A 25,329-nucleotide genomic window follows, 5' to 3' on the forward strand; every position below is an offset into this window, starting at 1 on the left:
ATTTAAACATAATTTAATATATAGACAAATCGATATGTCATTCCCTCAAAAATATTATTCTCTATCTTTTTTGTAATAGGTGACTTTACTGTAAGATTAATTAAACGCATAGAAAAAATGATTTTGCGTAAATGCGTTTTGTCAATGTTGCGCGTGGGCCAGAGAGAGAAAACGAATAGTGCGCTGACGTCCTCTTAAGAGTGGTCGCACTTTATGAGTAAAATTCATAAACGGTTGAAAAATTGTTTCCAAAATAAATGAACACAACTGTTTTACCGTATGTTTTTATTCATATAGAATGCTGAATGATTGGCCAAACACATATGCAATGACAAAAGCAATTGCCGAAGGCGAAATCACAACACACGGCAAAGGGTTACCCATTGGAGTGGTAAGGCCGTCGATGAGTGAGTATACACTGTATATAAATATGTTGAACATATATAATATTATAGCATTATAGTGCAGTAGCGCAACCGGCCTGAAACCTTTTTAACCGAATTTGAGTACTCTTGTCAAGTGGTAAATTAAATACAATAAACCATTTTGTTAAATATTGTTGAATAGTGATTACCTATATAATAACAATAATAATTGTTAAAACAACCACCAGAATATAAGTTTAAAATACAAATACAGTGTGTAACCTTTTAAAGGTAACCCGACATATTTCAATCTAGTAACCTCGGATTGTTATATTAAGGTCCTTTCCCCCCCCACCAAAACCTTTCTGGTTGCAATACTGTTACTAGTTGTGGATCGTCGCCGTTGTCGATATTACGAAGGAATAATACGTTTTTGGTAAATTTATTTTGAATCGTAGTAGTGGCAACCGACAGCGAACCGGTCCCCGGGTGGATCAACAACATCTACGGACCGACAGGAGTCGTCGCGGCCACCGCCGTTGGACTCATGAGGTGCCTGTTAGCCGATCCCGACCTAATAGCTGACATCGTGCCCGGAGAATTCGTCAGCAACGCCGTTGTGGCCTCTGCCTGGGACATCCACAACCAATGGTGAATAACTTTTTTTTTTGGACTTTCACAGCCCTTTAAGGCCCATAGCCGCAACAAAATATTGTCTCCATCCCTTTCTATCTTTTGCACATTCTTCTGCGTTCTTTACGTTTAGAAGTTTCAAGTCTTCTTGTACTCTATCCACCCATATTTGTCTAGGACGTCCTCGAGATCTCTTAGTGTTGGGTTTCCAATTAGTTAATAATCCAATCTTTCCTTCTGATCTCCATACATGTCCCACCCAACTTATCCTCGTGCTCTTCAGGGACCCAATAATGGTAGGTTCCTTATAAAGATTATCCAATTATTTGTTGTTTCTCATTTCATACTCTCTATCGTTATTTCTCTTTGGACCGAAAATTGTCCTTTATAATATAAATACAATTTTCGATATAATATTATATCTTTCTTTCAAACACTCCTAACTTTCCTTTATCCGATTTTGTCGTGGCCCATGTACCGCATGCATATAGAGCAATAATTGGCTTGACTAAGACTTTGTATAACGTTATTAATTTAGACTTTATTGATAGATATCTTGATTTAAACAGTGGCATTAGATTATAGTAGCATCTATTTCCTGCCATAAGTCGTTTTTTAACTTCTTCGTGGCTATTAGCATTTTTATTGATCTCTACGCCTAGGTACTTGAAACTCTGTACCCTTTCAAATTTGTATTCATCAACTTTTAAATAATTAGTATTTTGATTTCGTCTTGAAAGTATCATATACTTTGTTTTTGACTCGTTTATCTTCAGACCAATCTCTTTACCTTCACTTGGTGAATAGCTATATTTAAAAAAAATTATAGTACCTAAACGGGAGATATGATAATATATTCTTATGATTTCGCGTTCATGTGGCACCGAATTCGGCTATCGTCGTGTTATTGTGTAATTTATAAGGAATTCGAATATTTTCTCCTGTCAACGACTAACCCTCCTCCCCATAACCATACAAACAGAAGACACTGGACGCCGACCCATTTTAACAAGTGAGCTAGATACTTAATAATTTTAGGTATCTGGTCATGTTCGCCACTATTTATTTAGGTAAATTATTTATATCATTACATGCAGCACAATAATATTATTCTTTTATTATTTCTTCATTGGAAATCGTATTTTTTTCTTCAATGATAAGTACTTTACTTTGTACATAACGCGTAAAATGTGTTTAATTTTACGCGCGTGATCAACCGATATTGGTATAATCAATAGTTATGTTTTATATTATGATCATCTAAAGATCGATTGATTGTTGACCCATAGGCCATAACCCATGTGATGATAATGCGTCTATGAAGTCAGTGGAAAAATCTGTTCTCAAAAAATAGGGTCGAGGGACCCTAACCTTAACATAGATACATTAAATTGGGCAGGGGCGTTTATATTCTTCTCAATTACGCGAATATAATGTTTTTCGTAAACGATAGCCAAAAAAAGTATAAAACTATCATAATTTCTACGGGTTTGCGCAGTGCTAAAAATAAACACGCAAGTCGATAATCGATGAAAGTTCGTATAATTTTATTAATTTTTGACATAGCTGCAGGTATTATTATTATAAGAAAAAAAGTGATTTATTAATTAGGTAAGCAATAATATTCAATTTTTTTAAAATAAATGACAAATGCCGGTTATGGTTTTAAATACACCACGTTTGACCGCTGCAATCGTATTATCACACTATTACTTTACGAGTTCAGTAATAATTAATTATATTGTAGATTTTCGTTTTAGATGTTTTGATACATAACCTTAGTAGTGCCGTATTGGTATGACATGTAAAAGTAAATTAAAACATACAATTAAACATTTTAGGAAAGAGCATAAAAACTCCAATTGTGAAGTTGAAGCAGACGGTTTGAATAAGGAACAATTCGTGCCACCAATTTACAATGTCGTTTCTTCGAGGTCTAACCCATTAACATGGGGAGAATTTTCAGTGTTCAACAAAAAATATGGATGTCATATTCCATCTGTAAAAGCGGTGAGTGCTTCGAAGACGTTTTTACTCAAATAATACCCAACGTAATATTAAGTTGAATTAAAAAATGGTTATTAATTTATTGTCTTGGACGGACTTTATACCTGAGCGAACCATAATCATTCGTTTTTTTTCGTTTTTATATATTATAGCTCTGGCCATTTATGTTGAGGCTTACTAAAAATCATTACGAATTTACAATTTTATGTTTTCTCCTCCACACCTTACCCGCGTACATTATCGATTCCTTAGCGAAACTTACGGGAAGAAAGCCACAGTAAGTACCAAGTACACGACGACGAAAATATGATAACATAATATATCGATATATGATGCAAAATAATTTCTAGATTAATAGACGGATACAAGAAAATTCACAAATTCATCGAAGTCATAGCGTACTTCGCCCTACAGTCGTGGACGTTCCACGACAACAACACGAAGTCGCTGATAAAAAAACTGTCCAAACTGGACCAGTCCCTATTTAAGTTCGACATGAATAAATTAGACTGGAACGAGTATTTCAAAAAACACGTGGTGGGCATTCGACTGTACATCGTAAAAGATCCAATGGAAACGGTGCCGGTAGCGTTAAAACGAAATAAAAAGTCAGTATAATATTCACTGTCCGACAGACATAATTGGTCGTTACATTTCATCGATAGTATTTTCAGATTATTAATTATTTTCCGATTTATGTTTTCAGACTGTTCATGATTCACTACACATTAATGTCTTTTTTGGTGGCATTATTGATGACAGTAGTCTACGGACTGTTCCTACTCTTCTTGTAGGCAATTCTAATCTCTGCTGTGTCCTAAATGGTAATTATAACTGCATTTAACAAACAAAATATATTTGTAATATGAACCTATTGTAATACATGTCTCACTTACTTACGATGTAGGTATTTCACTTTTACTCAAAGTTGTGTAATTTTATGAAAATTTTTTTTACTTGAATTCATCAACTTCATTTTTCAATACCTATACTACAATGTGTATTATATATTTATATATATGTATTATCATTAATTGTACAATTTCGCTCTTTTATGCACGCACTTATGCTATATATTATAATATTATATATACCTACCTATAAGCATAATGTGTCAGTATTTTTTGTAAGTGGAATAAATAATTATTATTGCGAATATTGAATTATTGCATGGATTACCTAATATATACCTATTATGCCTCATTTTCAAAACTTTGGTGTTCATATTACGTCATTGATTTTAAGATAATTGTATGTATTAAAATTACTTTTAGTTATTACTTATTAGGTACATTAAATTATTATAAAAAATGTATTTGGTGAAATAAATTCCTTTTTAAATGTATTATATTTTTCGTCTTTAACAATGGAATCTCAATTAGGTAAATTGGCCGTTGTCTTCATTTATACCATAATTATAACATCTGCCTAAAATAAAGATTTTGAGATATTAAAAAATGAGATGAACGGACTTACCTTTTTTCCATGACTTAACTTACCTACTGCCCTTTTATTCTCGGGACCCGAAGAAAAGGTAATTTTGGACCCAATTTACCAATCCCGTTATGGTTATCAGCTCTTAAACATTGAAAAAAAGGTCAAGGAGGGATCAATCCCCCTCATCACTCCCCGTCTCTCCACCCAATGTTTGACCACCACTGAAACGAACAATGAATTGAATCTATTGCGATCATTCTATAATAATAAATATTTTTAAACTACACGTATTTTAATGATACTAATTTTTTTTATAAGTTTTAATAAAACATTAAACCGAGTTTAATATCAATATAATTATGAATGAATAATAAATAATTTATTATTATAAAATATAACGATAACATATTATAATAGGGTACACACTATTGAGTTAATTGAAATGCATTAAGTATTATAAAAATAATATTGATTTAATGTATAAGATTCTCTATTTACGATTGGGTTGTGTATCGTATGTATATTATATTTTGTATAATATTTTAAATGAAATGTATCATGTGTAACCTATACTTATTAAGTTGTGCGACGACTACTCAGTGGTGGACTTAACTGTGTAGGTTGTAATACCAGGGTTGCAGTTGCAACTTCCAGGAGGCCACGCCGCGGTAATAACCGTATAATATAATATATTATACAATATACTTATATAATAAACGCTTAGGTGTGTATAGATAAAAATATATTATATTTTTTAATTTTGTTTAAATGTGATAGTTTTGTACAATTAATTTTCAAATATGTTAGTTTTAACTGTCAAAGGGATTTAAAACCGTTTTTAGATCGACGTTTATGTTACTTAGTTTTTTAAAAGAAAGGAGCTTATTTTGACGCCTCAAACTGCAGTGCTATAATATTTATTTAAATGTGGATCTACACGTTGATAGGAAAAGAATTTAGATGTTGTTTTAGATGTTTTTAATGTTACTTTTTTTCGAACTTAGGTATTGGTGGCATACCTGTTGATTGCCTTTCAATAGAAATTTTACTTTTATTGAATTTTGTACTGGAAAGATTTCCGAGCGAATTTCCAGACTAAGCTACATAGTTTACGGCAGTTACCGTCGAGTAACAATTTTGCAAAAAACTGTCAAAGGATTGAAAACAGTTTTTAGAACGAAGTCCAAACAATATTTTTACGATTATAACGAACAATACGCGAGATTACAATATGGGTCATATTTACACATTATGTGTATTTAACGGTAGGTAGTTTTTCAACCCTTGTACTTGATGTAGTTGCGAATAAAGCACCTTTCTTTTTGTCGAGTTTCCAGATATCTGTACAATTTTACAAATTGTTGTGAATTCGTTTCAATGTTCTAAAACAAACGATAGGTAACACATTTTATTGGTTTTTTTTATTGTTTTTCTTTACTATATAATATTATATAGTAATATTCGTAATATTGTATATTATCATAGTTTTATAGGTATACTATGTAAAAACATTCTACTTTCAGTCGTAAACATTGTAAATAATAAATAAAAAACAACAATAATTTAATATCAGATTATTAGAAAACAAATATGGTACACGAATTGAAATAATAATTTATATTTACAATTACATGGAATGGCTGTAAAGAAGTGTTGTAAAAATATATTGTTTGAGTGCCAGTTTTAAACATTTTTATTACCATTGAATATTTATATCCTATTCCACGCGAACACGCGTACCAATGGATTTTGCTGTTTTGGGTGACTTACACAATTAAGCTGACATGTGTACCTACATATTTGGAAAAATATAACTATTTTCAAAATTGTAAAGAAAAACCAATTAAATCAAAATCGAACTAAGAATATAATCTTATGAAATTTTCAACAACTACCCCTATCTATAAAAGCGTATAATTAACCCTAAAAAAATTCTAAAAAATAACGTAGGTATCACTAAAAATATAAGTCTGCATAATTAATCTTGACGCTTAATCATAACACTCGAGTAAGCACAACATATCGTGTTGTGGGGGGGGGGGGGGGGGGGTCAAAACTTCGTACGACAAGAGGACGAGATGTGTTGAATTCAATCGACTTTTCTCTGCAAATACGCTTATAATATGCACTTGTATACTGCACAGGAAAATTCTATAAAGTCTGACACATTTTTTTTTAGTTTTATTCTATGCGTATACCTACGCACTTAGGTTTGCGTAACTATAAAAACAAAAACGAAACGTTTTGCAGGTAGGCATACTCACGCGGAATGACATTTTTCCGGACTCGCTGATGACCACCGGGTATGACGAGAAAACGCCGTCGTTGATGTGTCCTGGTCGATGTACAACAATCATCATGCACACTGTCCTGTCACCCGTTCCCCGACACCAGTCGATTATGTGATGGCACACCGCCGATATAACACAATGTTTGTAGGTCCTTACCGTCTGTACTGCTTCCTATACACGTCGCACACATAATAATATATTATTATTATTAGGCCTGGGTGACTTGGCAAAAAGTCGGTGTCAAGTCGAGTCGTCGTGAACGTGAAAAATGTACGGTTAGACATTTAGTATAGGTATATATAGCTATACCGGAACGTGTTAAATACAAATTAATTGTGTCAACAATACTATTATTATTATAGTAAGACCACAAAGATAATATGATATTTAATATTATAATTATAATGCATTTTAATTTTTCGGCGTATGGACGGCGCGCGTAATATCAACATTGACCAGAAATCAATTTCACTTGTGTTCATAAAATCAAAATTGAATTAACTTTTATAAAGTATTATAATATTTGCACGTCAATGATCTGTAGTCTTAATAATAATTTCTAATATATTATAATATACGAGCGGTGCAAGGTGCGTACAAACTGTGGCGTAAAACAATTTTTGATCCAATTCGAAGTCAAAAGACCCATAACTTTCTGCGTTTTCACCGTGCATTGCGATTCATATTTTCTCGGTTCGAATCTCGTTTTTTTTTTGGCGTCGGCTATGTCCAAGAAATGTTTACCCCATACGTATACGTCTGACAGTTCGTGCACTTCGCACTGTTGCACAAGAATACGTGTGAATACATAATTTATTATATATTTTAAGGTGAATACAGTGAGCATTAAAATATAATGGCTAGAATATCGTAATGCAAAAGTATATTTATAAATAATATCACACTATACATTTTTTTTAAATGTTAATATTTTCAACAATGAATTTATGGAATTTATAGTAATTACCATAAAAAAACATACCTAGTACGAAGACAAATTATTAATTAATTCAAAATGAAAATGTAATTGATTTGACGATTTACGACGAAGCACAAATTATACATCTATAATATAATAATGGTTATTGGTTATCAACAAAGAAAATTGTGTTTATTTTTTCATAAATTAATAAATAGGTAGGTACCTACAATAACTGAGTGAATAACCACAAGATTATAGGTAAATATACCCGAAAATAGTGTTTAGGCTGCATATTATTGTAACGAACCCTTAGTTTTGAAAAATGTTAGCGTTGGTGGTAATAAAATTAGAAAATAAATAGTAAATATTTCGATATGTTATGTCATATTCTCATTTCTATATCTATAGCGAGTCTCAATCATGGCTCACTGACAGTGTTTTTTGTATTTTCATTTTCAATGAAAACAAACACTCCATTCTACGTTGAATACGAAGCGGGTACTACTATACGGTCTATATAGTCTATATTATAACGACATAATTATAATATTATAATCAACATTTAAAGTATGAAAGATATAAGCATTATGGATAAGTTTCGTCGTACCTATACAGGAATTCTATTGAGCCTATTTAATCGTGTTGTTATTTCTATTTCGAAAGATTTTATACTATTCATCTTTGAACTATGCGTGCTCTGTTTTTTTACGTATAATCGTTGCTAAATTTCATAACGAAATCGTCGATGTATGTGTGTCATTGTGTGATGTTCATATAACGTTATAAAACAACTCGTCGACAACGAAACCTCAGCATTGGAGGTATAATTATATGAATAAGTCAGAATAACAATATTATGTTATTGATATTATTGCATATTACTATATATACAATATACTGATATATATATATCATTATGACATGATAATATTATACACGATCAACTTACGTCGAGTTTTCGTGCGATGAGCCCCAACGCTTTACTCACGTGATGTCTAGACAAACCGGTAAAGTTGCACTTTTGCAGGCGTGTCGCGACTTCAGCGAAAATCTGTAACCACGTGTTGGACCACGGTCCCATCGCGACGATCCTTGCATCCGGATTGGCCAGTCGATCGAACGATTTAGCCTGTTACCATTTTATCATATTATATTATATTATATTAGGCGTTATAATTATATTCGCGACGTTTTTTTAGACGTAGTCACGGAGTGCAATATTATATAGGCGCTCGTTAGGTTTGACCTTTTTGAAAACATGGTCTAAGTTTTGGACGCTTTCGATAACTTTCCGATCCGGCACGTTCAAATCGGTCATTATCAGGAGATAGTCGGCCTTCCGGAACGCGTCGTGGTAATCTCCGGTCACGATTAATTCTGCAAACGGATTTATCATTATTAATGTCTTGATAGACGAATCTCCGAATCGATATGAATTATTTAAATTTCTGATTGCTAAGCAATATTATATCTATATAGTAATAATTAAATATTATAGTACTTATAAGATCTTTTTAAACGATCTAAATTGTATAATACAATATATATTTTTTCTATTATGATTAGTAGTTAGTATTATGGATTATAGCCTGTTAAATTATTAAGAACTAATAGAGATCGATTTTCTATTTTTCTCAAAAATGTCATAGGCATGTGACATACCGTATGTCAATAAAATCTAGTAAGAATAATACCTATTATTTATTTATAGGCACATACCAACGTCTTTAAGTAAATGTAAGTTTTATTATTTATAAGACCTTAACGATCTGCAATATGTATAAGTACCTACCATTCAGGTTGGAGAAACAACAATTTTTAATATGTTCAGCCGTTTCTTTTACTTTGTCCACGTCTAGAGTTAAAATAAATACGTTCAATTTATTGTCGGCGAACACTTTCCTCTGAAGTATGTTGAACGCCAACTCGATGCTAAGCACATTATGGTCCACAGAGATCACGACTTTGGTAACGGTAACATCCATTACGCTATATTATATGATGGTATAATGTAATATTATTATCAAAGCCCAAAATTGTATAATTTATAGTTATAAACCGCTTTGCGTAGAGTATCTATATAATATATTGTTTAGAAATATCGTAGCACTACTACCACGGAAACAAGATATGTATTCGTGATGATACGTTATTGAGAAATTTTGATTTTATTATACCTAACTGTTCAAATGGTTCTAGCCGCGCCGTTAAATTTGTATATTTATTAATTATTCACGATCGCGATTTATCACATCTTATAGAACATGATGTCACATTGTACATTGTATACAGAGTGTAACAGAATGAACAGACGGATGAGTAACTTTTATTTTAATCAATTAAAAACCTATTTTGTTTTTTGATTTAGGTACCTAACCAATACTATAATATTGTTAATTATATTTTTTTTTAAACGTTACATTAATAACGGAACTGAAGTCGTCACTTTGTTACATACCTAGTCAATCACATCATTTTTTGCTACACCCTAGATGCGTATATATACGTGTCAGTCAACCGAAATAATATATTTTGTATTCATATGTGTACCCACAGATAATATTGTTTACTTATATGATCCTTATAAACAAAAACTATTTCTTTCAAAATTCAGTAAATATTACTGTACATTATAAAATTATAAAAAAAATACTCTTTTACGTAAAATTAAATGAAAATTATAAGGTAGGTTTAGATAGGCAAAAAATAATAAACAAATCAAAAAACCTATTTTACCTAATTTATATAGATAATATTATTGTATTACATTTTATACAAATCACGAATATATAAGAATTTGATTTTGGAGATGAAGGAAACCGGTTTGTTAGTTTATTTATTATTATTATTATTATAATTATTTATTTAATTGTTAGCACTTGCATTTTTCCATTTGAATATATATTATTCATTAAACAAATAATTTATTGTTAAATTTTTTTCTATCTTATCTTTATTCTATAATAAAAAGAATAAAATTTACCACTCCAGTGGTTGAATTCAAAATGTATGATATATCATTTTCAGAAATTAGCAATAACAATAAGTAATAACTACAATATGTAATTATATTATATTATTTGTATACGTATAGCCAAAAAATAGTCATGTGTTTTTAAATTAAATTATAGAAAAATAATTTCTTCCGGAGGAAGTTCGGGCGCAGCTAGTTATATTATATTCGTTTTTGATAAACAGTATTATAGACTTAACTAATATACACCTCACACTGTCGTAACGTATATTGTTTACATAATAGGTGAGATAATAACACGGATTAATATATTAATACGTGGATAATGGAGGAAATAATAATCAAATAATAAGTAAACATCGCTAAGTAACTAACTAAATGTATAATAATATTACTTATATTAATTTTATTGTTTCACACTTTAATACAATAATGATAATGGACATAAACGAATGCCTAAATTTCGTCAATATAATATATAGGTAATCAAATTAAAATTTAACTAGGTAAATTTTTGTAATTCAAAAACTAAGACATTTTTTCATAATACAATTATTATAGTGCAATGTGTTTAATGAATATTATAATATATTATTTGTTTTTACTGTCCCAAGTAGATCGTAACAAACAATAACAATTACTTAATAATAACTACATTATCACGAATTTTATTAATATTGGTCTCATACAATACAGCTATAAAAATATGATCAATATTATTATAGCAGTTAGAATTTACATTAAAATATTTCGTTAATTCGTTATTAACAATAATTATTAATATGTATAAATAAATAGATCATATTATTATGGTCTCCATAATATATAGGTACAGTAGTACAGTTTATATTGTTTTAAAATATAATATGAATATACGTACAAGTTTGTTGTTGAAGATTTGAACATAATAAACGGCGTACTTTACCCGTAACATGTATATGTTACGTATATGTTGTTATCAGGGCTCGGAAGTTGTAGCAAATGCATATTTTTCTTGGTTCGTCCTAGAACATCCAAAGTAAGATACAAATATGTATCACACTTCTCTGATGTCATACACGAAATTTTATTTTGCTATTTTTTGCATATTTACTGTTTTTATTGCTATTTTGCTAATTTAGGATTTATAGTGATATTTTTAGGCATATTTTCTTAATATACATAATATATACCTACATATTATACAAAATATAGGAAATTATCACATTATGTTGAAAATAATGATTAATTTGGTTAGGAAATAGGAAATAAATAGATCTTATAAGTACACTTTTACAAACATATTTAAGTAATTTAATATATATTTTGTTAACGGTTTATAATTCAACTAGTCCAGACAGTACCTGATGTCTATGAGCCCAACAATTTTATAAAATTGTATAATTACATTTAACTTTTTAAAATAAATTTAATTTTTTCAATTTAAACGCATATTTTTTGTACTATTTATAGCGCATATTTTGGAGTTTTTAAGTGCATATTTAAGAACTAAAAAATAACGTTTTTAGTGCTACAACTTCCGAGCCCTGGTTATTGCGTAATCGTATCTCTTTTGAATGAGACACGACACGTCCAAAACTTTGAAATCAGACTTTTTCAGAAAGTAACCCGCCACATCAATAGTGGATATCTTCTCTTTAGCTCCTGCCCATGGCTATGGACTATTGATTTAAAAATTAAATTTATTCATAGAAATATATGCGTATAAAATATTTATGTTTCATAATAATGACCGAACATCTGCATTTTGGTTGGTATTTTACACCATAACAGAACCTTCCTATAGGACCTTCCTATAACCTTCTTATAAGTATTTCTTTTGACCGTAAGACGGTTGATTTTCACTGTTTATTTTTTCGTATTTGAGAAGAACTTTTATAGTTTTAAAAATTGTAATATTCGCATATTTTTGTCAGAAAAATTCTTGAGATTCCTTCAACTTTTATTATGTAGATATTAAATTTAATACCTACTCATGAACCTATTTTCATAGATTATATTACTATAAATTAATAACTTGAGTAACTTGATAACGTCCAATGTATAGGTATTGATGCTTAAAAAAATAGGTACACATTTTACGGTTGTTTAAATTTTTATATAAGTTATACTGAGTTTAAATTTGTATAAAAAACAATAATTTAAGAAACTTGAAAAGGGAACAAATTTCTCTGCGGTTAAAAAACCTTACCAACGTTGAGAATTTACTAATTTTTGTTTTCAAAATGGTTTGATTACCCTGTATTGTATATAATTAATTATAAAAACGATTTTTTTTAAAATTTCAAAACTATGTCTAGGTACCTTTAAAATATGAAATAATAATAATAATAATAATATAATATTAAGACTACCTACTTATGACTAAATAATTTACTCGTATATACTGTCATAGTTATATATAACAGCACTTACTATAAAATATTATATAATACGTATATTATGTGATGTGTATTATGACGAAATATCACGCAATAGTAATGAATTAGGAGGGCACTTATTATTAATGCGGAACACAATTTCATCATGATGGTGCTCTACATTTTTTTTCTTCAATTAAGGATAATAGAATACCACGAGTTCAAACGCCAAACAATAATTATATATGAATGAAACTTTTGTTTTACATTTCGTTAGGAATATTTTGACGTGTACTTATATTTTATGGCTGTCGAAAATAGAAAAAAAAAATGTATTTCAATATAAAATATCATACGCGGTGCCTTTTTATTTTACCACGGCATGCGTCCGTCATAAATCAAAGAAGTATGAAAAGTCTTATTCGGATTATACCGATGCTTAACGTCAATATTCCGCGTTTATCTTGCACGTGATAAGATTATAAAAACCCAAAAAAAAATTAGTCGTGTCAGTAGTGTGCCGTGATTCATCAACCAACGCCGCACCACAGTACGATGATTTTCCTAAACGATATAGCCTGAAAAATAAAACGAGTACAGTGCTCTGTACAAATATGCCTAATTACGCAATTAATCATTTATCTTTGTGTACATGTAGTTTTAATACGACAGCGTGAGCGCGGGGCGCATCGATTGCAGTCGCGTGGCGCAACCGCTGCAGCAAAAGCACATCAACTGCTGCTGCTGCAGTGCAGGTGCAGCGGTGACAGGAGCGCGTGCACCCGGTCGACGGTTTGTGGGTCGCGCGAAGCGATCACACCGGCCGCGTTGCAGTGGGCCCGTCCGCCGCCAGCGGTCTTGGGCCGATACGTCAGTGGCCCGTCGGCTGTGTTGCATTGGCAGGCCTTGCCTCCCTGTGACGCTAGCATTGCGTGCGCGGCGCACGTGTCCCATGCGTACGTCGAGTCCTTGGTCAGCGCGTAGCACTTGACGATGCCCAGCGCCACGCACAGCATCTTGTAACCGGCCCCGGACGCCGTGGCCACCGTGTAACCGGACCGCCTTAGCGCCGCCTTGGCCGCGTCTGTCTCGCTGTTGCTAGTCACCACCAACTCCTGTCGGACGTATACAATTCGCAAAGAAAGTGCATTATTATTATTATTTCGAGTTGTTTTTTTGTTCAACGATATACGTAAATATCCCCCCAAAAACAAACATTAAGGTTAAGATATATTCATATGCGTACATATTATAATTAATGACAAACTGCAACGCTCAAAATGCATTTAAGTTTTTATAATACATCCATCAGCAAGTCTAGAGATTAAAAAAAATAAAAACCGTGTGCGTTTTTAACCCGTGCAGGTGTTTTGCAATCTATTCAATGGACTGATAGAGTGTGCGGTCTTTTTGACCGATAAACAGATCGATCCATACAGTATACAAATTATTATCAGATACCTATTATATGTGCATACGAGTTGAAAGTGGAATCATGGTCTGCAGTGCGCATAAGTCATATTTTAATCGTCAGAAATCATTTACCGGAGAAATTATTACAGGGCACGTAGGTGGTTGTAAGGAGAAAAGTCGAACTATGAGAAAGTCACGAGGGCTAGAAGACGTGTCGAGAGTCGATTTTACCAGTAGTTAAGAGGTTGATAAATCCAAGACATTATGTCGCGGTTTTCCGATCAAGTAATAGACTTGATGGATTGAGGAATACGTTGGGATAATATCAGGGCTCCAAAACGTTTTTATAACGTTAAACATATCAAAAAACGATTGAAATCGATAACGGATAACATATCTCTAAACGATAGACGATTGAAAACGGATAAAGGATAACGAAACAGAAACGATAAACGATTGAAACATATAATTGCCTAAAAAAAAAAAAAAATATTTATAAAATTATAACTATCAGTAAAATATATATTATGGTTATTTTTGTACCTAATATTATATTTTTATATCACTGTTTTGTGTGTGAAACAAGCTATATCTATCAGATAACGCTAAACGCTTCATAACGTTTAAATTTTTAAAACGTTCAAACGCTTAATATACATATAACGTTAAACAGTCATTCAATCATAACGTTTAATATCCATATAACGGTAAACGGTATTATTATTTTTGATTTAAGCCCTGGATAATATCCAGTCCCTAATATTACTGATACTTGAACAGTGGGTCGCGACGTGATGATATCATATCATTTAACCTTATATAAGCAAACGTGTTGTGTTAGAAATACGTAATTCCTGTTTTAGTAGTAGGTAATAGGTATATTAGTACAAGTGATTTACTTTAGTTTTAGCTTTTAAGTTCCAGAATAACGTCTCTAAACGAAACAGAAAATTGTATCGAATATATTATGCAAATTATAAGGTCATAACACGTTATAAAGGAGATCGAAGAGATAAACAAACAAAACGGTGAACTTTTATTGAAGACGACGTTGTTTTTGATATAAAAAAAAACTGATACAAAATATATCTTCGCAATATTATCATTAATGCGTTATTGAGGCGCGGGAAAAAAATGATTTAAAACTCTCATGCCCGATTCCGTGACATTTTTGCAAACGCGTTATTCATAATAATAATCATATCTGCCATTATCTGCACGTAAATTTAGTGTTTTTTCAAATAATTATATTGCCAGTGTTCGCGACTCACTTTGTATTATAAGAATAATTTATAATAATCCTACACCTATAATGGGTATGTTTAACAGGCGTTTATTCCGCTTTGGGTAAACGATCGATGAGAGCATAATATAATAAATGTATAACTAATTGGAGTTTTTTCTTTACCTGATTGCAGCTAATGAATTCTGGCAACGAGTTTAAACTTTTCTGTCCGTCGCAATACGCCCAGTAACATCTTCCATTCCACCTACAAACACGCAGACGTGATGAAATGAGTTCTTAAAATACGTCTTGTTGACGTTTCACTTTCCCGTTTCTCGATTCGTTATTACGTTTGTACAGGGAATTTTTTATTGTTATAAATATACATGTACAATTACGTTAAATTTTACGTTATTCTCACTTATGTAAATTATTCACAATTATTATAGTATAACTAGAAATAACGATTTATTCACTTTGAAAAATATACGAACCAATTATTCTTTTTCCTCCCCAATAAATTCACTGATGTCTATTGCAAATTCAGTTAACTTAGATTTGTTTTTTTGTAATATAATTAGTATTAAATCAGCATTTAAGGTTTGATTATTTAAAATGTATTTTTTGTTTTGTTTCAATGTTTTTAATTGTTCACTGTTAATTCAGTCTAAATGTAATTAATAATTATATTTAATATATTGTAAACTATTACTTATACTATATCTAGGTTTAAATAATATGTAATCACTAAACTAAATATTCAGCATATGTTTTGTTATACTGTACACTATATATTAATATTGTAAATGGATTTATTCCGTAAATAAATAAATAAATAAATAAATAAATAAATAATATAAAACAAATAATTGTTTTAAATTTGTCATAATATACAGGTATACTGTCAGCATTGCAGATGAGTATAATAAATAATAATTTATAATATTATCCATTGAAATAATCAAAACTATTTTGTTTTACATGAATTTCAAATAGAGACCTACCCAAAGTATAGGTAGGATGTCAAAATAATATTTTACGACGTTTAAATAAATAATATTGTAGTGATGTCATATTGTTAAGACGTTAAAACAAACTGTTCGTTATTAAACACAAAACGTGCGTTCTATAGTACCTATTAAACAATTAACGCAAAAATACGTGACGTTCAGTTCAAAACAATAGATGAATGTTCCCAATTTAATGACACTTGGTTCACTTGGTTGAATATACATAATAAGTATACAAAAGTATACTGACAAACATAGGCGCAAATCACTCAAAAATATCAGGGGTGCTTAAGCATCAACATTTTTTAAATATGTTTTTGAATTTTTAATAAATGTAGTTATAATGGAAATATTATGGTGTATAAGTGATAATCACGGGATTCGGGGTGCTAAGCACTCTTAGCACCCCTGCGATTTTCGTCAATGCAGTAGCAAATATAATAATTATTGTATTAGAACAAATGTATTAGATATTAAATAATCGGTTATTGATGATGAAGTGTTTTAAAAAAAAAAAACTATTATATTATTTACAACAGCAAATTAAAACAGTGGCCATTACCCATTGACGGCGTCGAATTCGAAAAACGGTTGATTGATGACACCAGCAATAGGTTTTCCGCTGTACTTGTCGAACAAACCAATATTGACTGTAACACAGTGAAGTCCGCTGGAGTGGAATCCGTATTCGTTTATGGTATCGACATTTCCGTTTATATATTCGTTTGTTGAATCTATAATGATTCACAGTAGTTCGAATAGTAAACATTTATAGTGTTATAAATTAAGTATACCTACCTACATACTAATATTAATATGTTATTGATCATTTTTTTTTTGTGTAAATATATTCTGCAATAAAAACGTAATGTATTCGTTAACACATTCGTATAATTTATTGATGTGTAGGTAGATAGTTATTTAGTAATTGGATAATTACCGAAGTGATTTACTTAAAATTGATATAATATTATATATTATAAGCTGATCCTGCGCGGCTTTCCGCGTGAAAAATGTTATAATATAGTATACTGCACCGCTTATTTACACTGTCATTGTGTTGTTTTTATCATAATATATTATACACAAGTATTATATACAAGTCTAAAATTGCATGTTTACCTATGGTATGTTTTTTTTGAGTTGCACCTATACTAATATTACTATTAATTTATTCAGTCAATTCAATTACAATTAAATAATGACAATAAATTACAATAATAATAGCTGATACGATATATTATAAACTCTTATCTGATATACGACATTTAATAAATGCATTTATATACCTAGGTAATAACAATTTAAAAAAACGAACGAATTATTCAAATTTAAATATTAGGTATCTGAAAACGTGACGGCTATTAATACATTATCGTTGAACTTTATACTTTCAGTATCTATTGAATATTGTTTAAATTATTATTGGTATCCATCAGCACCCAACGCGTTGAGAGTGATGACATTTTTTTATTATAAAAACGACAAGTGACAATGACATAATTTCTGTCGCTCTATAATAGTATTATGTAACATACATATAATTATTAATTATAATATATGAATTACCAATGGGATCGATCCATATTCCGATTTTCTCCAAATCGAGATTTTCCTCTTCAGGCGGATAACAGTCAACGTTGAGATCTTTTGATTCGAACTCTTTGTGAGCAGCTTCGGCTAAGCTCTTGGCCGAGTCCAAATCGTCGCCCAGAGCTTTCGTCAAACACTGCAACGTCTCTTCTACTGTCTCTCCGACTTGTATGGTGACATCTTGACCTTTATTGTTTTGTATTGTATCATTTTCTTCGCCATACACGTTCCCTTCGAGTTCTGGAAACTACAAACTGTAATTTAAATGTATATGATTCTACAAATACTTTCGCAAGGCTCCATTATGGTTCACAAGGAATAAATAATTACATGACGATACGGAAACACCCATTATTCGGGATTATTAGTTCAATATCCCAAAAGTATAATGGGACTTGAAACCAAAAAAAAGACAGACGACTATAACCCCGGCTGTTAAAAGCGATTTGGAAGACTCCGAAAACTGCAACGACTATAAATAATAAATTAGGTAGGTACTGCACACAAAACCCAATAAATATTTTATTTATTAATTCTTTATCCATTGACATCACTCACTAAAGTCTCAAATAATCGATACTGTTTATGTAACGTGTAACATGGAACAAATAGTTACAATATATGTTATATATATCATGTAAATATTTCATCAAACTTTCAATAACATGTATAAATGATGATAGGTATGTAGAAATAATTTATTATTTTAAACATATAATAAATAATAATAAAAAATTATACAATTTATCAATTATATGCTTGATAGCTGATTGGTGATGGTTAAATGACTTCACGTTTTATTGTATGGCCTGAATAATCGTTAATATTAGATACTGGTAAATGGGAAACCAAAATTATACGTAAAATAATAAATTGACATTGATATGAAGTGGTAGGTAAAAAATTATAAAATAACTGCACTTCACAATAGAGGACAGGTACCAATATATTAATATATTGCACAATAGTACAAATAATGGTACAATAGTTTACGTCAATATTTTTAGAAACAATTTAAGTATATAGACAGTAATTTTGTATGTACTCTGGTAAAAATTAATTTTATAATATTGCTTACTCAAATCTCTGGAACTGTAGTAGAACTTATAACCTAACCTAACCCATTATACTGTTGATATATGGAACTACGATTATGATATCTTTTTTTAATTTAAATTAAAAAAAACATTACCTAATCAGTTGGTTTGAAAATGTAGCTCTTTTTTCACCCTATCTCATGTGCCCGGAAGTCGATACGAATTACTGACGTAGTCCTTAGGTAACACCAGCTATTATCTACGATAAATATAATGACAGCTAAATAAACCTACTAAAATTTCGCTATAATACGTTTTTGCAGTTTATAGTTATATACAAATATACAATACGTCAATACTACGCATACTTGCAATCCAAATTCTGGCCAATATGCCAATATATCGATGAAAAACTGATTTTTAAAGAAAACAACACACCATACATGAATACAGTGTCATATTATTTTCACTAGAAATAATAATGAGGTAATCTTATGACTAATATAATACACGAAAACCAAATATATTTTATGAAAATTCAAAATACTATTTAGGTATGTGAATAGACCGACATTTACAACTTTATCATACAAATGTAAATTTTATAGTGTTATAAAAATATGACGCGTAATGCAAATCAAGTTTTTATTATTTATCGATATAGGTACAATTGAATATTTTAACGAAAAATATAATATGAGAATTGACAAAGGAAAGATTGCCCACACATATAGTTATCGATATAATAATCTACAACAATATTATATTTATATTGTACCAGAAACGTGAATCTATTTTCCTCTTATACATATATTACCTATAATATTCGCATTGCACTTATATCGGCGCACCTCGAGGTAATAAGCTTTACTTGCTAGCCTTATATCCCTAGCCAATACCCATGCCGTAAAAGCCATAATGTACTTATGTAGCCATAATGCAGTTATGTAATATTCGCATACGTATAGGTACTATTATAATCTATAATAGCATATTAAAGGTTTATTTTTGCAGGCATTGAATATTGATTATTATTAAAAAATACCTGTAATGTGATGAATATTACGAAGAGGAGCAGAGACTGCGATCCCACCTCGTGCCGAGTATTTATTACGACAGATAAATATTAATAATTATATACATTATTATCTATAGTATAACTATTATGGAGTCCGGAAATATATTGATACCTAAATTGTTTTATTATTTTACTACAAATTATATGCCTATATGTATTCAATACAACTCTCTATATTTGTATACAAATTTAATTTATATTGTTATTACTTATTAATAATAACTTATTATATATTTTTATTTGACATATAATATAGGTATAGGTACAGGTGTACATCACGAGTCACGATTATAGGGCCCGGATTTCAATGCATTCCAATTCACAAATACGTAATTCGTTTCAAGCAAAAGTGAAACTTTTATTTTGCATTTTTTAATATTTTCAGATAATTTTATTAATTTGTACTGCGTATTATACTATTATGTGCATAGGCGCAAATAGGGGGGGCTTTAGGGGCTAAGCCTACCCAAAAATGTCCATAGCCCTCCCAAACATTTCCTACATTTTGTTTTAAGCTTATTCAATATTATCAAAGTAAGGCTATGTTACCTATGTCAATTATTCTATACAGTGAAAGCGAAAACGTCTTTATCTATTTTCAGCAATTATCGGACGTGATGTCCTACATCTGGGACTCAAACAAATCAATAACAACTAATTGGCCTGTTGGAGATATAGAATTTATTTCCAGTATAAGTATTGATTATGCAAGCCTATTGTGCAAGTCTAAGTATGGTATTTAGTTGTTGTATTATTATAAATACTTAGTTTAGTTAAGATAAAGTGTTGAAAATGCAGAAAGTTATACCATCCTTTTCTTATCGATTGCATAATTACGTGCTTATAGAAAATATTTTAGTAATTTTTCAATAGTATTGTGTTGTAAAGATATTTTCAGATTATTTTTAATGAATATTTTTATAGTTATTAGGGCATTTAAATCCGGACCATAATCAAAACGATAACATTTTTATTTGGTAATGGTTGGTGGTTATTAAAAAATATTTAAGAGCATCGATTGCGTTTTTATGATTTTCTGCCAAATTTAATTATATTGTATTTGTCTAATCAATATTAGTATAAGAATTTCAATCATAATATTATGTAGTATTATTATTCCATTTTTCGTATATTTTAATGGTTTTTATATTATAGGCTCTGTCTCTGCAGTGTCTCCATACATTTCATTATGCTTATTTACATGTTATAAATTATGAGGAAACCCGGTTTTAAAGTTAAATTGTATTTTTAAATTATATAACGGTTAACTTAACGCAATGTGAATAATGCTTTTAAGGACGTTCTTACGCATACCTAATATTTTGATATCGTCGTTGCAGTTTCAGATTAACTGTTATAGTGTTATCTTATATGTTTATAATATAGATCCGAGCCCTAAATCAAAACATGGTAGGAGCATGCCACTCCAGACCAGAGGTGTCGACAGCTGACTGTACATCAAACATACCTTCCACGTGACGGTGACAATATTAATAATAATAATATATCATAATATTATGCGATGTGCACCCAACAGTGCAACTGCAACTGCAGTCGCGAGAGCCAAAAACGCGACTGCACCCACAGCTGATCTGCTACACATAACAAATATTGTACATAATATATGGGTACCTGTCGGCCGATGCGTTTAGAGACCACTCGCTGCACCAGCACGTCGGCCAGCGTCTTGAAGTCATGCGCGAACCGGCTGCTATTGGCGTCGTCGCCACACTTCTCCTGAACCAACATTGACAGCAGTCGCGGGTTGGACCGGCACAGCCTGGCGACGTGGGCCGCCGCTTCGGAAGCGAGAAGCGCGCAACCGATCAAGCCGCTGCATCGTCGCCGGTGACCACAAGCCGCGGTCCCGTCGGCGTCCGGAGGGCACGTCATGCCATCGGAGGAGAACATAGTGCAGACGCCGTGCGCGCCGCGTGAAACTTGGGAGCGATATGCACACCGCCGCGACAACATCGGCCGGCGGCGCGAAAATCAATCACTGCGCCGCGGGGAAGACGGCGGCGGCGGCAATGGGCGCGTGCGCGGCCGTTTGTTTTAGGAATAACACACGCGTGGACGTATAATAATACCATTATTATATAATCTTGCAGCGGAATACCATGTAGGAATCATATTTAATCAGTCCTGTGAAGTATTTAAGTAAAAGTATTTGAGTAAAAGTATTCGAATACTTTTTTAAGTATTGAATAACTTTTTAAATACTTTCAGCATGAAGTATTTTGAATAGTATTTTAAATACTTTTTTTTGTATTAAATACTTTGGTTTTTTTATTTCGAACATTTTATTTTTATTCAAAATAATTGGTTGGAAAAATATTATTGTCAACTACAATAATAGAACAATAGTTTTATTTAATATTCTGTATTTCTGTGTTTGCCGAAGCCTGAAGGTTTGTGAAAACCAAATTTCTAAAAATAGTTATTGAATTACAATATTCCCTTTAAACTATTAGATAATCTACTACCTATGTGTTTATATTACGATAGTTAGAAACCCACTTTAAAAACCAAAAGTATTTGAAAAGTATTCCAAATACGTTTTCAAAGTATTTGAGTAGTATTTGAAATACTATACAATTAAAGTATTTGAGTAGTATTTTAAATACTTAAAAAAAAATGTATTTGAGTATTTACTCAAGTACTTTTTAAAAGTATTCGTTACAGGACTGTATTTAATACAGGTTAAGTTTTACTATAGTTATACTTGTTAAGTACCTAAGTTTAATTTTAAATTAACAGGAACGTTTTATCAGGAAAAAAGCATTTAAAAGTACGTACAACTAAAAGATATAAAGAACAATAAACTTAAATGCTGATTTCTGTTGGGACTCGTCCAACGACTTTATCTCCACTCTACAATTAGGTATACCGTCGTTATATAAAAAAAATGTATAGCTACGACCCACCTATAATAGGTACCATAAAATAAAAGTTACTAGCAAAACTTCCGGTCTTGAAGTGCCCTCATACACTGCAAACATTTAAAAGAATTTGAAATGTCTTTTGTATGTATTCAACTAGTTATATGAAAATTAAAAATACATAATTTCAAAAGAGTTTATAACAAGTGGTGTGCCTATAATATGGGCAAGATATACGATACGTGCAGCACATTATACACAAAATCCGACGAAGGATGGTTTTTTTTCGAGTTCAATAATGATTATATAGTAGTCATCATATACTATATAAAATTAAGCCAACCTTAATGAGTTTGGTTTTTAGTAGAAATTACAGTATAACCGGGAGCGTGTAAAAAGCCACCTGTTATGATAATATAATAATTTATTATATTATAAATTTGTTTGTACGGGAAACGGATTGAACTCAATTCAAAATAATTGAAACAGACAAACAGAGATTTAGCAAATTTAAATTTTGTAAATAGTAACAAAGTGGTTTGAAGCAATAAGCTAAAATTGGACCGGAACTGATAAAATTTAAAATATTATCACTCTTACGCAGTTTTACGTTCCACAAAAGTCTAAAATGAATGTGATTTTTGTTTAATATTTCTTGCAGAAATCCAAATCACGCCATTTTCCTTATAGGTACCTATGATGTAATTGTTTAGGTCAAATGACCGTCCGATCAAACGTGATGATCAGATTTCATTCTGCAATTTTGGGATATGAAATCGCTGTTAAAAATCGATTATACTCTACGTTTAAACTAATTATTAAAGTGCACCAACTCAACAGTTAACTTTTTTTATTTAAATTTTATTGAAACGCAGAGACGACTGTATACTTACTACAAGTCTACTTACATTGTACAATAATAATATAACGCATCGTCGTTATGTAATATGTGTATCACTATGTGTATGCGAACGTCGCATTTGCGTCACCAGAAAATCATGTATACCAGTGATAATTAAAAATTATATATAGAGAAAAAAATCGGTTTTCGAGGTCCCGTCGGAGCCAATTAACTCGAGCGCAGGCCACTGGGAAACCGTGCGACGACCGAGCTAGTTAATTTTTTTATTCGTATCGAAAGACATTTTAGTACGACAGTTATAATAATATATAACATATACATTTTTTTTATAATATGTATACATTTTATAGGTGGGATTAAATTAGCTAATTTTTATTTAAACTTTACAGTTATTTTATATTGCCTATGATAAATATGGTAAATATCATTAGCTGTATGCCTGTATTTGTTTTAAGGAAACGATTTATGTCGGTACCTAATTGGTAAGATTATTGTACATAATTTTAATGAATATGCACTGAACCAAAGTGTAGATTATAGAGACGTGAATTGCGGAATAAAAATCCCCGGAAAAAACTTCCGACGAACAATCCCCGAAAAAATCCCCGACCATAGGAAAAATAACCCCCAGACTATAATGTTACTGACAACTAGGTACATGAAATTGATGATCAATTATTTTTTAAAAGCTAATTAGTGTAATTATCACATTATTAATATTTAATTACAATTATATTATACTTCAGGGGTGGCCAAACTTTTTTTGATTAAAATCTACTGAGGGTATATTTTTTCTTTTAGGATCGACTAATGTAAAAAAATTATTTAGTTTTAATAATAAAAATACTTATATAAATAATAAAATTAAAGTGTTAAGTTATCCAAAACGAGTGTTTCACATTAAATTTCTAAATAATTTTAAAATGTATTAACATTTTACTGTTGATGTAGAAGCGTGCCGTTGCATATATCATGGCCAAACGAAGACTCCGTGCTTAAGTCTAAACCTAACCTAGTCAGCTTTTATAAATTTCATGTGAGAAAATGCCATTTCACTCTAACAGGTTAATCCGAAATATATGCATTTAATAACTGAATCTACTAAATGACAAATGCATAAGAATAATTAATAAATTCTAACAAAGGGATCGACTTAGAAATCGTCCAAGATCGACCAGTCGATCGCGATTAACCGTTTGGCCACCCCTTTATACTTGATAGCAGTATAGCATACCTATTT

The 25,329-nt window shown here is 30.9% G+C and overlaps 4 protein-coding genes across 6 annotated transcripts; 1 reads left to right on the forward strand and 3 right to left on the reverse strand.

Moving 5' to 3' along the window:
• Nucleotides 1-165: 165 nt before the first annotated feature.
• Nucleotides 166-16,031, forward strand: LOC100575819 (fatty acyl-CoA reductase wat). Of its 2 annotated transcripts, XM_029488776.1 has the most exons (7): nucleotides 166-407; nucleotides 824-1,016; nucleotides 2,840-3,008; nucleotides 3,158-3,282; nucleotides 3,356-3,613; nucleotides 3,712-3,829; nucleotides 15,821-16,031. In XM_029488776.1, the coding sequence occupies exons 1-6, from the start codon at nucleotides 299-301 to the stop codon at nucleotides 3,797-3,799; spliced, it is 942 nt and encodes a 313-aa protein (XP_029344636.1). In that variant the 5' UTR covers nucleotides 166-298; the 3' UTR covers nucleotides 3,800-3,829; nucleotides 15,821-16,031. The 2 variants fall into 2 exon arrangements, with proteins under 2 accessions (XP_029344636.1, XP_016658280.1); XM_016802791.2 differs by lacking the exon at nucleotides 15,821-16,031 and having other exon boundaries at nucleotides 167-407; nucleotides 3,712-4,161.
• On the reverse strand, nucleotides 5,236-7,613 carry LOC103308778. The gene is made up of 3 exons (XM_029488779.1): nucleotides 7,332-7,613; nucleotides 6,707-6,904; nucleotides 5,236-5,824 (listed from the first exon to the last, which is right to left on the reverse strand). Exons 1-3 carry the CDS (start codon nucleotides 7,578-7,580, stop codon nucleotides 5,720-5,722), a joined length of 552 nt encoding a protein of 183 aa, XP_029344639.1. The 5' UTR covers nucleotides 7,581-7,613; the 3' UTR covers nucleotides 5,236-5,719.
• Nucleotides 7,814-10,268, reverse strand: LOC115033919. The gene is made up of 2 exons (XM_029488784.1): nucleotides 8,902-10,268; nucleotides 7,814-8,784 (listed from the first exon to the last, which is right to left on the reverse strand). Exons 1-2 carry the CDS (start codon nucleotides 9,049-9,051, stop codon nucleotides 8,596-8,598), a joined length of 339 nt encoding a protein of 112 aa, XP_029344644.1. The 5' UTR covers nucleotides 9,052-10,268; the 3' UTR covers nucleotides 7,814-8,595.
• Nucleotides 12,329-22,321, reverse strand: LOC100162683 (inositol polyphosphate 1-phosphatase). Of its 2 annotated transcripts, XR_001679133.2 has the most exons (6): nucleotides 21,978-22,321; nucleotides 18,207-18,477; nucleotides 17,200-17,371; nucleotides 15,811-15,892; nucleotides 13,642-14,104; nucleotides 12,329-13,567 (listed from the first exon to the last, which is right to left on the reverse strand). XR_001679133.2 is itself a non-coding variant. In XM_001949340.5 (5 exons), the coding sequence occupies exons 1-5, from the start codon at nucleotides 22,317-22,319 to the stop codon at nucleotides 13,721-13,723; spliced, it is 1,251 nt and encodes a 416-aa protein (XP_001949375.2). In that variant the 5' UTR covers nucleotides 22,320-22,321; the 3' UTR covers nucleotides 12,329-13,720. The 2 variants fall into 2 exon arrangements, 1 of the variants encoding a protein (XP_001949375.2); XM_001949340.5 differs by having other exon boundaries at nucleotides 12,329-14,104.
• Nucleotides 22,322-25,329: the final 3,008 nt, after the last annotated feature.

This window comes from Acyrthosiphon pisum, chromosome A1, assembly GCF_005508785.2.
Source record: "Acyrthosiphon pisum isolate AL4f chromosome A1, pea_aphid_22Mar2018_4r6ur, whole genome shotgun sequence".
Classification (NCBI taxonomy): Eukaryota; Metazoa; Arthropoda; class Insecta; order Hemiptera; family Aphididae; genus Acyrthosiphon; species Acyrthosiphon pisum.